The 17,387-nt window shown below is 48.0% G+C and overlaps 1 protein-coding gene across 1 annotated transcript in view; it reads left to right on the top strand.

Moving 5' to 3' along the window:
- The window catches only part of LOC146349318 (retinal guanylyl cyclase 2-like), a 66,082-nt gene extending 49,248 nt beyond the window's left edge, over positions 1-16,834 (top strand). Inside the window, exons 21-24 of the mRNA XM_084845390.1 lie at positions 4,737-4,835; positions 7,817-7,911; positions 11,360-11,445; positions 16,308-16,834. Of these exons, the coding sequence (XP_084701516.1) occupies positions 4,737-4,835; positions 7,817-7,911; positions 11,360-11,445; positions 16,308-16,401 (374 nt within the window). The 3' untranslated portion in view covers positions 16,402-16,834. The remainder of the gene's footprint in view (positions 1-4,736; positions 4,836-7,816; positions 7,912-11,359; positions 11,446-16,307) is intronic.
- Positions 16,835-17,387: the final 553 nt, after the last annotated feature.

Here is a 17,387-nt window from a genome sequence, read left to right as displayed (position 1 = left end):
TGAAGGCTCCTCTGTGGTGCTGTGATTTTGGGAGTCTGCTGGGAGGCCAGTGTCCTCCTCCCCCTGCTCATCCTCCGAGGTGACACCAGGTTCCAGGTCTGGGCAGAGGTGAACCCTGACAGCCTCTGCCAAAAGGTATTTTCTTGCACTTTGGGGCTTTCGTGCTGCCCCATGGAGCTATGGGTCCCCCCTATTAATTATTTACACCATTTATATACCATTCTGCACCAATAAAATAAAATATCTGAGTGGTGAACAATAAAAGGGATAACAACAACAACAACAACAACACAGAATTAAAAGTTTTAAATTATATAGGATTATATTTATCTGCCTTACTTTGACTGAGATCGGTGCTCCATCCAGCCCGGTGGTGTTTGCTCTGACTGAAAGCGGTTCTCCGAGGGGCTCAAGAATTCTTTCCCATCTCTGCTACTGGTGATCTTTGATAACTGGAGATGTGGGAGATTGAACTGCGTAGATGTGTGAGGAACATGTGGCCCTCCAGATGTTGTCAGACTCCAATTCCCATCAGTCTCAGCCAGCATGACCAGTGGTCAAGGGTGCTGGGAGTTGTAGTCCAACAATATCAAAAGGGCCAAAATTCCCCATTCCTGCCATAGCCTATTGGTCTTCAACTGATGGGTTGGGATCCATTACTGGGTCATGCTTTGAACAAAGATGGGTTTCAACAGGTGCTCTAGGACCATATAAATATATGTGGGGGGGGGATTAAGAAGTATGTATCTGCCTGCACTTTAAGATCAGCAACAGAGGCCCTTCACATTGGCCCACCTGTGAGGGCTGTTAGGTGGACGACCACACAAAGAACAGCCTTTTCCGTAGTGGCCCCACACCTCTGGAAGAAGGTGCCATCGGGAGTCTGCCAGGTCCCATCATTGCAGACTTTTAAGAAGGCCCTGAAAATGTGCTACTTTACTCTGGCCTTCCTTGATAATGTTTTATTGGACTGGGTTGTGGCTGCAGCTGTCTGTTGTAAGTTTTGATTTTATGCTGGCGTTTGCTGTTCTTTAGACTGTTCCCTGCTGTTGCTGTTTTTATTGTGGTTTTGCTGTTTTTATTGTGTTCTTAACATTTTTAATACTGCATCAGTTTTTACAATATGTTTTGGTGTTGCATGCCACCTTGGGAGGGCTCCTGCCCTGAAAGGTGGCCAAGAAATATTTTAAGGGCACAATCCTATGCATGTTTAGACAGAAAAATGTCCTACAACTCCCAGCATGCCCCAGCCAGCCATGACTAGCTGGGGCATGCTGGGAGTTGTAGGACTTTTTTCTGTCTAAATATGCATAGGATTGTGCCCTAAGGAAACAAACATAAATAAATGTGTCCCAAAATGCATGTTTGGGTTAAAGGACTGAACAAGCTGAAGACTATTCCTATAGACAAAACACAGTTGGGATCTGCAACAAAATGTTGCAGCATAGAGTGCTTTTGTTCAAGGTTCCAGCCAGCCACGTCTTCTTCAATGATACTCCTTTCCCCTGCAGCCACCCCGCTAAGGTCAGTCACCATTCCATTCAGTTTCCATTGGGCTGTTCTTGATGTTTCCTCCCTCTTAAGTTTTTCCCCCCTAAAGATTTTTTTTGGGGGGGTACTTCTGCAATCTTTGGGGTTGCCAGCTCTTGTGGATGGATGATGCCATTTTGGCTACAGATGGGTCAGCACGCCGAGAATGGGTTTGCTAGTAGTAAATAGGACCTGCTATGCCACTGAGTTATGGTCTTGTTCGGGCTGTAGCATAATTAACAAGTCAGAAGTTGGCGATCAACATTTCGGAGTTATTGTTAGATGGGTAGGGGAGAGAATTCTCAGTGTGGATCCTGACCTCCCACTGCCATCTGCACTGTGGCTTTATCATGCCAAAAACAGCAGCTGAGTTAGAGATATCCAAGCTGGACCTGAACAGCAAGGGGAGTCAGTGTTGGGAGAGAGGTAGAATTCCCCCAAGCAAGAGAGGCCTGGGTGGGTTTGTTTGTCAAGACCCTGAATCTTTGGCAGGGAGCCACCCAACGCAGCTCCAAATTCATATATCCCCCTGGAATCCTTAATGGTTATTTCAGAAGATTAGCTAGCATACCTCATTAACCTACCCGGCTCTCCTGGCAAGCGGCCACCAGCGAAGAAAAACAGCAAACATGAAAAGCAAATTCCTAAGACCATGGAGGAGAAACCTGACCCACTCAGACATCTGAGCTGAAAGATTGCCTCACAGAATCTCTCGTCCTGCTTGGGAAGCTGTTGCTGAGGAAAGTCACCCTGTTGACTTATGGAGGCTAGGCAAGGAGCTAAGTCCACGTGGAAGCTCATGGATGAGAATTCTGATTGGTTTGTTTTCTGAGAAGATCTTCTCCCAGATCCCCCAATTTCTCCATAAACAGGACACAAAGAACTTGAGGCTACAAAAATTCGAATGTAGGAGAAAGCGAAACTGACTAATTCGCCCATTTGTCTGCTTAGCTCACCTTTCCCCAAACTGGGGCCTTCCAGATGTGTTGGACTACAGCTCCCAGCATTCCTGACCATTGGCCATGCTGGCTGGGGCTGGTGGGAGTTGTAGTCCAAAACATCTGGAGGGCACCAGGTTGGGGAAGGCTGCCTTAGCTCATGAAAGTCTGGCTTTGAATACTTGCATATCCAACCGCGTTAGGGCGGCCTGTGCATTTTGCTGAGAGGCTCCTCATCTTTAAGGGCTGCAGGGGCCTCTCCATGTTGGGAATCACTGTATGTCTCGGATTTGGTCAGTGCAGATGGGTGAGAATTTCAGTTCGTTGTTTGATAAGAACTTGAGGGTTTTTTTAAAAAAAAAACTGAATGTGGGAGAAAGCAAACAGACAGATACAGCCACCCCTACTCATGAGAAAAAGCAGTTGTCAGCTTGTTAAGCACCAAGGGTGTCCAGATGCTGAACAAAACCAAGGAAGAAACTTGCAGCACTTTTAAAAGACTTATAAAGACATCATATTTTGTGGACTTGAGTCCGCTGCATAATAAATATTAGGCAACTAATGATATATAAACAGGTCTGGAAACATCTTGTGCTTTTGGTTCGCATATGCACATTTATATCCCACTTTTCATCCAAGGAGCTCAAAGCAGCGTACATGATCCCCCTTCTCTCCCTTTTTATCCCCACAACAACCCTGTTGGGTAAGGTAGGCTGAGAGTCAGTGACCGGCCCAAACTCAGCCAGGGTGCTTCATGGCCAAGTGAGGACTTGAACTTATGTCTCTCTAGCCGTAGTCCAACACTCTAACCGCTACACTGCACTGACTCTCATAGTTCTTTGAAAGTGCAAAGTTAGGTAAATTCACATTAAAAGGGGTGTGGAATGAATATCTCCTAAACTTTACATTATCAAACAGCATACGGCTTGGGTTTTCCTGACTACTTCTGAAAAGAATGGGGCCTTCACTCAGGGATGAGACAATAGCCAAAACACACAGCTTGTCTGGATGATTATTTAATCAGATTTCCAGGCCTAAGGATGGGAGGCTGGGTGGTCCATGACTTTGCCAAGAACTGTAGAGTTTAACTCTTGACTTTCACTGATAGGCTGGAACGTGTACCTTGTCTGGAAAGTTTCTCACAGATTCTCTGAATAGTTGATGTCCACCTTTGACATCCCATGACGTCTGACGTCACATTTTGATATTTGAAAATGGATCATTTGACATTATTTACTAGCTGGAATCTAATGCTGCTGAGTATTTAACAGTATTTGAAAGCTGCCTGATGTGCATTGCTGTTTAGCAGCTTAGTCGTTGACATGTCTGATATTTGGCAGTATTTCATGGCTGCCGTGCAAAAGTATTTGACAATCTTTAGTAGCTGTGATATGAAATGGTACTTCACATTAGGCAATTAGTATTAGTATTAGGTACTGAGTATTTGATAGATGACATGCAATGCTGTTTAGCAGCTGACATGGAATGGTACTCGTCTTTGACAGCTGATAACATTTGATATTTTATTCATTTTAATGTGATTGTTTTATTATTATTTTAACCACTTTTGCTGCTATGTGGAAAGATGAGATAAGGAAATTCTAAATAATGACACAAAACCATCAAGAGATGCTAATAAGAAAAGGCTGAGGAGGGGCAAGATGGTGCTTGACCTAATGGAATTAAGTTACAGGAGGGTAGATCTCAGCTGAACATTAGGAGAAACTTCTTAATGGTAAGAGCAGTTCCACAATAGCTCCATGTTAGACTCTGTTTATGGAAAGCTGTCCCCAAGGAAGCTCGCTTTCCACTAACACTGTCATCTTTTCGGGGCCAATCAACTTTCCTAGACATTTCTACATTAATAATTCCAGGCTGCTTTTGTGGGGTTTATTCTAGGCTGGGAGTGGGGAGTTGGGAAAGATTTTGTATGTTGTGGATCAACACTTTCCATATTGTATTGATTTTGGCTTTTTTTCTGTTATATTAATTATGGCTATCTGTATGTGTAAGGCACTTTGACACTGATTTTGGCAGTTGGAAGCAATGCACACATTCTAATAATAATAATAATAATAATAATAATAATAAAAAATAGAATTCTAAGTCTAAAGCATTCATATTTCAAAGAAAATTTTCACATCCAACATGGGAGCATCAAAATCTGAAAAGTCACCACATTTTTGACTATTTGCAAATATCTGTTTCAGCTCAGGCTGAGGTCCTGTTCACAATCTGTATTTGTCTTTCCCTTTTCTTTTTTCCTAGGCCCTTGTGCTGCGGGGGTGGTGGGTCTTACCATGCCCCGGTACTGTCTCTTTGGCGATACGGTGAATACGGCTTCCCGGATAGAATCCACTGGGTTACGTAAGTGTTCCATGGAATTTTGAGCAGATCTGTTGGGGAGGTTTCCAGTTTGGGGCCTGTTTCCTGAGGACTGCCAAAATGGGGGGAATGGATTGTTTGGTTCTTCGTTGGCTTCATTTGTGTCTTGCCCTTTCAACCAAATGGTTCTGAAACTAATAATACGAATATAACAACGTAACAAAATACAGTATGATCAGATAGGAATAAAGTTTTTAAAAACCCAGAACAAGACAAGTCAGGCAGTGCTGGCTCCAGGTTTTTGAGGGCCCTTGGCTGAGACACCCTCCGTGGGCTTCCTCAGGGAGTCCACCTTCTCACCACCATGGTCCCCAGCTGCTCTTGCTTCTTGTCCTCTTTCTCGTCCTTGCTCCCACTTCCTTGCTCGACAGGCGGAGAGCCGGGGAGCAAGCGGGCCTTGGCTTCTGCAGCTCCTCCTTCTCACCACCGCTCTCCTCTGTAAAAGAGGACAATGGAGCACCCTTTGTTTGGGCCAGGTAAGAGGCAGGTGAACATGCATGTTGCAAAGGTGAAGAGGAGGAGCAACTCTGGGGGGCTCTTGTCAGTGGGCCCCTGCTGGGGTGTGTGCCCTTGCCAGCTACTTGATCATGCCTTTCATTGATGCCGGCCCTGAAGTCTGGTAAAACTAGAGATGTGAAGGTCTGAAACCCACCCAGAAAAAATGGGGGGTGGGAAGGAATGGAAAAATTCAGCGCCTCCCCCCCGGGGGGGGGGGTTCTGGGTTTTTTTCATCAGGGATTTTTGTAAATGTGTGCAGGGGTGGGTGGGACATTTACCTCCTGAATTTTTCCAGTTTCCCCCCGAAGTCTTCACATAAAACAACAATATATCAATAAAACAACATCAATCAAACGAACCAGTTAAAACCAGTGTTAACATCATTAAAAGTCAGCAGACTGACATTCCTGCTGGTCGTGCTTCAGATGAACGGTCTGTCCTGCGGATCTCAAGGCCTGGGCAGGCTCCTGTCAGGGACCACACTCCTTCAGATAACGTAGTCTCAGGTTGTGTAGGGCTTTGATCATGACGAACCCTTTGAATTGTGCCCACAAATGGAACAGTCACCGATCAAGCTGTTGTAACATGGCGGTCACATGCTCCCTAAAACTGGCCCTGGTTAGTCATCTGGCTGCAACATTCTTGAGAGTTGGTGTGTTGTAGTAGTTAGAGTGTTGGAGTGGGACTAGGAAGATCTGGTTTCTAGTCCCCACTCGGCCATGATGTTCAGTGGGTAACTTTGGGCCAGTCACTGACTCTCAGCCGAACCTACCTCACAGGGTTGTTGTGGGGATAAAGTGGAGAGGAGGAGGATCATGTCCGCTGCCTTGAGGCCCTTGCATGAGGAAAAAAGGTGGGATATAAATGTAATAATTAATAAAATAAATTCTTAAGGGTGCACTCCTATGCATGTTCAGACAGAAAAAAGTCCTACATCTCCCAGCATTCCCCAGCCAGCATGGCTGGCTGGGGAATGCTGGGAGTTGTCGGACTTTTTTCTGTCTGAACATGCATAGGATTGCACCCTAGCTGGCTCAAAGTTCCCAGACTGTCAAACCTCTGGTGAGCCACTACACCCAGCTAGCCAGTGTGCTGGGTTTCAGTTGTAGGCTCACAGGTTGTGCAGCTGATGTGTGGCATTCCTAGACATGTGAAGGCCCAGGAAAAACCCAGAAAAAAATAAGGGGGTGGAGTGACAAACAATGGGGGGAAAATTCTTCCATTTTCCCCCCAGAGATTTTTGGAAAATTAGGGGGTGGGGATGTGTATGTTTTGGGGCAAATTTTTTTGTTTTTTTCCCAGTCCCCTTGCCGCACAAACCTTCAGATATCTAGCCATCCTACACAGATATCTTAAAGTTAGTGCCACTTCATCCCAAATTACATGTTTCCACATAGCAGACACTTCTGGGTAGGAAACAGTGTGAAAATCCTACAGGTGGTTGGATATACATGATGAATACACATGTAATGAAGTATACTGTGTGTGTGTGTGTGTGTATGTGTGTGTGTGAGTGAGAGAGAGAGAGAGAGAGAGAGAGAGAGTGCATGCATCACAACTGGCATTCACAAGATCCTCTCTCTAACCAGGGACAGGGCATCCATGTATAGAATTCATAGTGACCAGATTCACACATAACATCAACCCAGAGCATGGGTTGAGTATGGGTTGGGTATGGTTTGTTGTTGAATTGTGGGCTGGTATTACATGTCAACCCTGCACTATGGTTTAACTATGGGTTGTTAACCATGAACAATCCAGGAAGAGAACTTTTGTGAACTCTGGGTTGCTCATGGTTAACAAAAGCATAATTAAGCCATAGTGCAGGGTTCGCACGTAATGGCAACCCACAGTTCAATGACAACCAATACTCAACCCATACTGTGGGCTGTCGTTACCTGTGAAGCTGTCCTTCATGTGCAGCAGCCCCTTAGGACCAGTGAAAGATGCTGATTCGGAGCAAAGGGAAGCCGTCAATCCATGGTGGGCAGCAGTTAGCATTCTGCCAGAGGGGTGCCACTGAAGCTGGAGAATGGCCCGAGGGGTGCAGTTCAGTTTGCTAAAGCTAAACAAGTCTCGCTCTGCTTGGAAGGGAGATTTCTTGGGAGTCCTGCACAGGGTGGCCAGGTGTCTTTCTTTACAGAGCACAGTCTGCTCTTTGAAGGCGTCCTCTCTTTGAAGGGCTCCCATCATTTGGCCATGCTGGCTGGGGCTGATGGGAGTTGCAGTCCAACACATCTGGAAAGTGCCAGTTGGGGAAAGCTGGTCTGTTGGGCTCAATGTCTGTGCTTTTAACAGCTGCATAACACACAGAATTCAACAGATGGAGCTGACCTTTGCCCACAACATCCCGACGAAGCAAGGTGTGTGTTTTTAAAACACGCGCAAGGAGCATTTACAAAAGGCTCTACATTTTGGATGCACGGCAAGATTTTGTGCGCATATATCTTCTTTTTTAATCTCAGCGTACAGAATTCACATCAGCCAAAGCACAATGAAAACACTGCGGCATCTAAACGAAGGGTATAAAATAGATTTCAGGGGGAAGACCGAACTGAAGGTAAGAAACTCACGCTGACCAAAAGACTCCTTGCTAGGAAGCCCTCCTGTATTCTGGCCAGCTCCATCATTCTGCCAAGGGCATCATTTTATAGTTCAGCATGGAGGGCAGGTCAAAGAGGAGCTATAGCTCAGGAAACATACTTCTGAGTAGACAGAGAGCTTCAGCTATTGGGCGGTATAGAAATGAAATAAAAAAATTTAAAAAATAAAATGTACACGGCTGCACTGTCAGAATGCAATGCTGGGCCTTATTTCATGTGCCTCGTGTTAGGGATGTACGAAACGACTTACCTGTTTCGTTTCGTGACATCCGCAGTGGTGTGGAGGCGCTCTGTCCCTCCCCCCGAAATCCTCGCCGGCCGGCTCTGCTCTGCAGCAACTCCACGGAGCCGCCAGCTGGGGCCGCCCGCAGCAACATCCGGCCGCTGCTGGGCTGCGCAGGGACGCAAATGGCAGCCACCGTAGCTGCTGCCATTTGCGTCCCTTTTTTTCGCTGTGATAGGCTGCGTAAATATTTACGTAGCCTATCACAGCCTCCGCAGAGATGCAAATGGCGTCCCTGCATTAGCTGTAATAGTAAGTACTTACTATTTACTATTTACTACGTAAATACTTACGTAGCCTATCACGGGAAAAATCGTGAAGCGAATGGCGGCCGCATCTGCGGCCGCCATTCGCAAAGCAGCGCAAACGGCACCAGGTAGGTGCTCCGTTTTGTGTGCCTTTTGTGGGGTGGGGGGGCTTCATTCCGCCACGGATTTCGGGGGGCCGAATGCATTGGCATTCAGCCTCACTGAGATCCATGGCGGAATTCTCCAATATCCCTACCCATGGTGTCATCTGGCTTTCGGGATGCTGTGGACCCAGTCTAGATTGGGAACAGCTCCCTTTTCTACTTTGTGCATGTGTCTGTGTGCATCTGCATGCATGTATGTGCACATGAGAAGGCGAGAGAGACAAAGACAAAGGGATGGGGTGAACCACCGAGAGAAAGAGCTATGCAATTCCATGGTGCTGGAAACTCCTCCCACTTTGGGCTCTGGCTCCACCCATGAGATCGGGCTCCACCCACCATCAGCTGTGGTCCTCTATTGACTTTTCCTTCAGCTCAATGGGCCTTTGAAGGAAAAAGGCTCCCCAGCCCTGCTCTGCCCGTTCACGTGGGACTAAGTCCTACTGAACTCCATAGGACTTACTTCTGAGTTGACATGCATAGGATTGCACAACAATTCTCCCACTGGAATAAATGCAACTGAAATAAAAAGTTATGTCTCAATACTGGAGCACTGAGAGCAACTGGGGGAGGGGGGCAGCACTAGGGAACATTGGGCACCTCCTGGAGCACCAGTGTCCTGGCACGACCCGCTGCTGGTGCCTCTTCCCAGGGCCGGCCCTACCATGAGGCAAAGTGAGGCTGTCACCTCAGGCGGCAGATGCAGGGAGGCGGCAGCACGTTGTTGGAGATTGCTGTGGGCCACACAGTCTGCCCTGCGCCCCCTAAGCTAGCCTGCTGCCTTCAGGTGCAAGGGTGGATGCTGTCCCACGGTCAGTACTGACGAATGATTCAACAGCCAGTCGAGTCAGCTTTTGCACATGGAATGGAAGGAGGTGCCATCTTGTCCTTCGCCTCAGGCAGCAAAATATCTTGGGCTGGCCCTGCCTCCTCCTGGCCCTCTTTTAAAAATGACAGCACAGCGACGCTGTTATCCAGCTCCGCAATGACCACTTCCATTTTCACCATTGGTCTGGAGGCTGCCGCAACTTCCAAGTCACTGCCAGTGTTGTAGGGCAGAGGTGCAGAACCTCCTGTAGCACAAGAGCCGGGTTCTGTTTGCGAGAAGCTCTCGGGGTCGGGGGCTGCGTTCCAGCGGTGGGCGGGGCCAAAGGCAAAGGGGGCAGGCCCAACGTGTCAGAATAGTGTAGCTTAAAGCTCTCAGTGCAAGTAACTAGGGCTGTGCATAGACCCCCTGATCCGGCTTGGAGGCTGCTTCGTGGATTCCGAGGTGGGCCCGATTCAGCTCAGGCTGATTCAGGCCCCCCCGCCGACTCACTTAGGCCCATGAAGCCGAAGCAGAATTTGGACACCAGAATCCTGCTTCGGCCCCCCGCAACACGCTACCCAGCTCCTTGCCTGGGCCCTTGTTCCATGGGGAGGGGGTGTGCCGCCACCAGGGGAGCTGCCACTGCTGCCAGGAGAGCCGCTTCTGCCGCCAGCTCCTAGGCCCTCTGGACATGCTCTGGCAGCCGTCTTGTTGTTCTGGAGGGGAGGAGCCATTTTTAAAACAAAACAACAAGATGGCTGCTGGCACACATCCAGAGAACCCAGATATGGAGCTGTGGGCTGGGCGGCAGCAGTGATGGCGGCATGGCCGCTGGGCTTCTGGATCACTCTGAAGCACACCGAAGCACTTCAGAGCAGCCTGCTTCACTTTGGGCCGCTTCAAGCCCCCTCCGTTTGGCCTCGGAGGCATCCCAAAGTGCCCCAATTTGACTAGGAGCTCGGGCTTCGGGCCAAAGCGGTGCACAGCCCTACCAATCACTCAGCCTTAGGAGAGGGCATCCCATCCGTTTGGAATGGGGGGAACACTGCACAGAAGCTGAGAAACCACCAAATGATCGGGGCCAGGGAAAGGGGGCGGGGCCAAGGAAATAGGGTGTAGCCATCTGGGGAACCCCAGAAAACCCCCAGGAGGGATGAATTTGACCCCTGGTCTGGAGGTTCTGCAAATCTATTGTAGGGGGTAGATAGCTGCCACCACAGAAACACGGTGGGGCCCTTTCTCCCCACCCCCCCATGCCCCAGAAGACAATGTGACTTTCAGGGCATTTTCAGGTGGGAAAAATGGCCGCTGGGAGGAGATGCTGGTAACACCAAGGCAGTGGAGGCCAGCGGCTCCAATGTCAGTGCAGTGAGCCTGTGTACACCAGTTGCTGGGGAACATGGGCAGGAGGGTGCTGTTGCACTCATGTCCTGCTTGTGGGTTTCCCATGAACAGCTGGTTGGCCACTGTGTGAACAGAATGCTGGACTAGATGGACCCTTGTCTGATCCAGCGGGGCTCTTCTTATGTTATGTTCCACTCCGGGTTTCTGGCAGAACTAGTCAGAACTCTAATGGACCATTTCACACCTTGAATAGCTTCTTTAGAGTTCTGACTGCTTCTGACCGAAACCTGGAGGGGATTCACCTCCCTGCTGACATTGGAGCCTTGACTGCACCAAGAACAGCCCCTCAGAGTCCCCACCCCCAGCCGCACCCCATGAACACTATAGGTGCCCACCACTGTAGGAGTGGAGGGCCCAGCAGACATCCCTTTGCCAAGGGCCCCCTGAAGTTGGAATCAGCCCCTGAGGCGGTGTGGGGGTGGACTGGACATCCTTTGCAAAATTGCCTTGACATTTCAGACCATTTCGAGTGCTGACGAGTTCCCGTTTCCATGCTGATAGGGCAAAGGCTTGGAAGACACGTATTGGCTGGTAGGGAAAAAAGGGTTCACGAAGCCACTGCCACGTCCTCCTGAAATCAAACCAGGGTGAGTATGACTGTGAGTGTCAATGAACTACATCGTTTCCCCCCCTTAAAAGACGAAGTGGAACGCATGAGTCTAATCAGATAAAATCTCTCCGCAGAGTCAGAATACATAAACAAATTAGACTGTAATTCGCTCTGCCTGCAGGATGAGGTTATTGGAAGGGCAACAAGGCTGACTCGTCCCGCTTGACTTAGGGTTAATCCTGGGAGTCCAGTGGACATGCTTGGGGGGTGGGGTGGATCAGTTATTGCGGAGTTTGCCCACTCTCCACTAAGAAAGAATCCTAGGGACAGTATCCAACCGTGTCATTCTGTTAGCGCAAATAATGCTGCGTGAGTGGAAACTAGGTTTTGAACTATGCACAAGGGAAGAATCCAACTAAAGTTACATTTGGGCAAGGGCTTTTGCTTAGCTCTTGTGCAACCCATTATGCACGTGTTGTGTGCATAGGCAAGGACGAACTCACCTCGGTCCGGGCCAGTTGGAAGCTCGACGAGCCATTGCCCCCACTTGCGTGGCCTGGACCTGCTCGGCGAGCCTCCATGCTCGCCCTGTCCCCACCTGCGTGCAACTGAAGCTGTCTGTCCTCTGGGTGAGTTGCCATTATACGTAAAAATGCCGACTTGCTATTTTCCGTAAATTAAATCTTGTGCATGATGGCCGGCGCTTTCTGGCTTGCTGTTGTGTGCAAGGTTTAATTTGGAAAAAATAACAAGTTGCCACTTCTGTGTAAAATGGCTACTCGCACAGAGGACGGGCGGCTGCAGGTGCGTGGCTCAGTGGGCAGGGGCAACGATCCTTTCTCCCCCTTCCATCCCAGCTACTGTGAAGGCAGTGCTTTGACAGGAGGACACTCTTTTTTGTAAGTTAAATCTTATGCACAGTGGCCGGCTGGAAAGTGCTGGAGATTTGTGCAAGATTTACTTTATGGAAAACAGCAAGTCACCATTTTTTACATAGAATAGTGACCTGCACAGAGGGTGGACAGCTTCAGGGGCTTGCAGGTGGGCTCGGTAAGTCCCGGAGCCTCTCACAGCTTGGCAGGTGGTGGCGGGGGCTTGGCGAGCTGCATCTGGGGGGCTGAGCACGAAGGAGTCCATTGGACTCCACCCCCTGCACGGGCGCTTGTGACATCCCTATGTACAATGCACCGTGCATTCTGCTTGTGCAACCGGTTACACAACTGCTTGCACCCATTGTGTAATGCATTGTGCAGTGCGTTGTGCAACCAGTTGCACAAACATAATGGGCAACTGCTTGTACAACAGACTCAGTGGAGCTCCGCTAGCGCTGTTTGAGTTTGCGGAATGTCACCATTGGAAACTGCCCCTCGTTCCCACTGGGGTACTAAACCTGTGCCTGGACTATAACACTTTAGACCAGAGGTGCTGAACCACTTTCAGCCTAAGGATCAAATCTGAGTTTGGAAAAGCTCTTGGGGGCTGCATTCCGGGGCGCTAAAGGCAATAGGGGCGTGGCCAAAAGGCCCCAAGTACTGGCATATTTTAGCTTGAAGCTGTCACTGCCAGTAACTAAGCCTTACGAGAAGGATGTCAACTGTATAGAATGGGGGGGAAACTGTAAAAGCCTGGAAACAAACCAATGATTGGACGTCAGGAAAAGGGGTGGGGCTAGGGAAAAGGGGCATGGCCAGTCCCCAAGGCCCTGGAACTCCCTTCCCAGGGAGGCGAGTGTGGCACCCTCCTTGATATGTTTTCGTAGGCATGCAAAAACTTCTTTGTTCCAGCAGGCCTTTGGGGATAGCTAGTCTGGACCTGTGAAAATGTGACATATGGATATTATTTTTGTGGTGGTGGTTGTCTTTTAATGTTTTAATATTTCTACAATTTTAATATTGATGATTTAATTATATTTTTTAACTTTTGTACAGTTGTATTTCTATTTCTATTTAAGTATTAATGTTGTAAGGCCACCTTGAGTCCCAGTTTTGGGAAAAGGCGGGATATAAATAAATATCATCATCATCATCCAGCATGCCAAATTGGGACTCCAGGTGGGCTGGATTTGCCCCACGGGACCGAGGTTCAACACACCTAATACTGATTCATAGCACTGGCCCTGCTTTAGATGGGAGGTGGGGTGCCACATGACTGAATGCCATTCCAGACAAATACAAATAAAATTAAAATCCCCACATGTAGAAACCCAGCATGTCAGGGGGAAGGGTCGTAGCCTAGGCTTCCCCCTGGCATGCTATATTTCTCTATTCAGGTTTTTTTCCCCCCAGTTAAGGGCATTTTATCACATGAGCCCCCGCCGACATTTTGCCATGGTGCAGTCCAGACATGGGTTTACCACCTCAGGGGGAAATAAGCCAGAGAGTGATACACAAAGACAGAAGATGAGAGAAAGTGGGAGGAGAGAGAAGGAGAAAGTAAGGAGGTGGGGGCATAAATAACAGATAAATTGAGAGTGGGTCTGATGCTACAGCTCGGGGTTCAAAGGTGGGTCTGAAGTCTGGATAGATTGAAGGCTATGGCTTTAGTTGGTTCAGTGCCGGCTTTGCAAATCCTCCAGGGAGAACCACAGTATCTGGAAAGGCCCTTAAATATTGTCAGCATTTGACCTCCCATGTCTGCAGCAAGAGGAATTACAGATCCCATGAACCTCAAAAGACTTATTTATGGCTTCAACATTGAGCGTGACACTGAGATAGTCCAGTTCCCTGTCTCTGGATAACACTCCACAGAAATCAAGAACGGAGCTTATTTCTCAGGCTATTTTTTATTGGCTGGGGGTGGTGTGTGTCCCATTTGAGCAACGATATCCCAGCCTTGAAGGGAGAATAAAAGATGTTTAGACTACAGGAATGGGTAATGCTATGGGAAATGTTTGTTTCCAAAAGGTTAACCCATTTCCACCCTCTTCCCATTAAAGCCGATTCATCCATTACACTGGGAGTCTGGGGGCGTCTCTTCCTGACTGGTTTGTCCTGCACCATGCTGGGAATGTTTGGATCCAGGAACCGTGTGGGTGGGGCCAGTGATGGACATTTTTGCTACCCAGTTGCTGCCCAGGTAGAACAGAGCATCCTTGGCTCCACCCCCTACCCCTGCTTCCTGCTGTTCAACTAGGAACTTTTTTGTATGGAAGATCATTCGGTCATGTGAGCCCCCACCCGCAGCCTGAAGTGGTACACTCCGGACACAGGTTTACCACCTCAGTGAGAACTCGGCCAAAGACACTACTCGTGATTCCATATAGTCGTGCAACCATTCCCCCCCCCCATTTCATTACTCCATTAATTTTTGTTAGTAAGCCCTGCTTTCATTTTATAATGTATTTGTTAACATGGCATTCTTTTCGTGAATTATTCATTTCACTCACTTTCATTTCTTTGTCATCCCCCCCCCTTTTTTTGCTGTTGCTTGTGGTAGTGGCAGAAACAGCAGCTCTCATGTCTGTGTTTGTTCTTGAGGGCTGCTGTTTTGTTTACCCAGAATGCCTTGCCTGTTTTGTCGTTCTGCGGCATGCTGGGTGAAAATGGTAGCCACCACAAACAAAAGATGGCCTCCGCAAGTTGTCAGAAACTTCCCCTGGAATGCCTCAGAACAACACAGTGTTCAGGGCATTCTGGGTAAATAAAATGGCGGCCCCAGAAACAGCCACAAAAATGGCATCTGCCAGGAACAGCCACTGGAGGCCCGCCTCCAAATGGCACAAAGGGGTAAGAATGGGGGGGGGGGTGCAGTCACTCCCCTCCGGTCCTCCTCTGGGCACTTGTTTCCAAACACATGACAATGGAACCGAGTAGGTTCACATATAGTTCATATTTGTTCGAAAATGACTGCACACCACCGTTATCTCAAGATAGAGAATTCTGATTGTTGATTATGGAAGCAGATCTTCATACTGGGTGGGGGTGTCAAGGGCAGTGAATGAGCTTTCGCTGCGAAACCCTCATAGCCCAGGGGGTGTTGAACCTCTTTCAGCCTCAGGGCTGGATTCTTTTTCAGAGAGGTTCTTGGGGGCCACATTCTAGTGGTGGGCCAAAGGCAAAAGGGGCCAAACATAGCAGCCAATTTTAGCTTAAAATTCTTCCTGCCAGTAACTAGGCCTTAGGAGAGGCATCCAAACCTTTTAGAGCGGGGAAAGACCTGCACAGAACCCAGGAAACCACCAAACAATTGGTGGCCACGGTGTTGCACAAATTATGCTTAAGTTCGTTCCCTCTAGGAGGGGTATGCCAATATCCCCTTAGAGACACACAGAACTCTGAGATTCAGTTCAACGCAGTTTTATTTGGCAGGAGACAAACAGCGCTGTTTGGGTGGATTCTCGCAGCTAACGCCGCAAAGGAGAACCACACCCTAGAAGTTTTTGGTACAGCTTATATACTTTCAGTATAATGACCTCATTAGCTATGCGGGGTGGGCCACATAATATTCATGAACTTCATTAAGCATGCGTAGTTGACATGTCTCTATGGCTGACCTGTCCTTGCAAGCTGGGCAGGAAGCGATCTAGCTGGAACTGGTTCTAACCAGCTGCAGGAGTGGCTACTCGAAGGTGGGGAGGCTCCTCTGGCTGTACCTGATATGAAACAGACTGTTACTGTTGCTGCCAACAAGGCAGTTGATAGGACTATCTTCCTCTGGGACTTTCCACTGTAGGAGGCTGCCTCAGATGGCTGCCAGTACTTTAAGATGGTGCCTCTTTGGTTCTATCAACGGGGAAAGGGCTGCAGCCGGGGAAGGAGGTGTGGGCATCTGGGGAAACCCAGAGGGCCCGATTGGAACCCCAGACAGGCCAGATTTGGTCCCCCAGCTGTGAGGTTCTACCCCTGTCATAGCTCATCCAAACCTCCTCCTCATCATCTGATTGCTCTTCATTGTTGACAGACAACCATGGCAAGAGACAGTGGCCCAAGAAATCAAGTCTGCCCTGAAACACTCAAAGAGAAAGATCATCAGCAAGCACAACAAACAGCACTAAACTGAAAAACAAATGCAACGGAAAAGGGTTAACCATACAATTAACTGCCGTTTTTGTTTTGTTTTTTAAGTTATGGCTGATCATCACATTTTGAAAATGGATGGTTTCGTTTTGTTTTAAATTGAGGTCTGGTCCATCGCACGTCATGTATCACTGTTATGTTTGCTTCAGCTTTGTTACTGATAGGGATTAACTTTTGTTTAATCTTTTCCATCTGCGTTTCATGGATTGTCAGGCGTCTTTCATTCCATTGTCTGCTCATTGACGGAATCGGATCTTTTTTCCCCTACACAAAAAAGTCGGTCGTAATTTATGTAAGTTTTGCTGGCACATAACCTTTTGTGTATTTTTCTTAGCTCACTGCACAATCAATGAGCAGAGTGCACAATAAAAGAGTGCTACACAGCAGAGGCTGAAGAAAGATCAGAGTTTTAGGAAACGTTGTTGTTGTTGTGTTGTTGTTAAATGGCTGTGGCACTCGTGTCTTGCTTGTGGGTTGCCCGTGGGCAGCTGGTTGGCCACTGTGTGAACAGAATGCTGGACTAGATGGACCCTTGGTAAGATCCAGCATAGCTCTTCTTATGTTCTTATGTATATATTAGCATATTTTCCAGTAAGTTTCGTATTTTCATACGACTAAATTTGCATACAATTCTGGAAAGTAAAAAAAAAGGGCTGGAGAAATGCCGCAGAGGGCTATGGGAGATCGGCACGGCCAAGCCGACCAATTTTGGTTTCGCTCAGTTTCTCATTTTCCCAACCTTATGTTCATTGTGTCTCATTTCCGCATCGGTGTGCAATTTGTTTTTTAAGGCCATGCGAGAATTTGCTTTTCTCCTACTATGCAGTTTTGTATGCAATTTTGCCTAAGGAACACATTTTTTGCAAGCGGTTTCCCTAATATAATGCATTTTTGTACATTACTTTTGCTAATATATACATGTTCGTGCACACTCTCCCATAGCATACACATTTTTATGCATCTT

Source organism: Heloderma suspectum, chromosome 3 (genome assembly GCF_057233095.1).
Source record: "Heloderma suspectum isolate Gila_16-S chromosome 3, 16-S_ref, whole genome shotgun sequence".
Taxonomy (NCBI): Eukaryota; Metazoa; Chordata; class Lepidosauria; order Squamata; family Helodermatidae; genus Heloderma; species Heloderma suspectum.
This window is presented reverse-complemented; position numbering and strand designations above follow the sequence as displayed.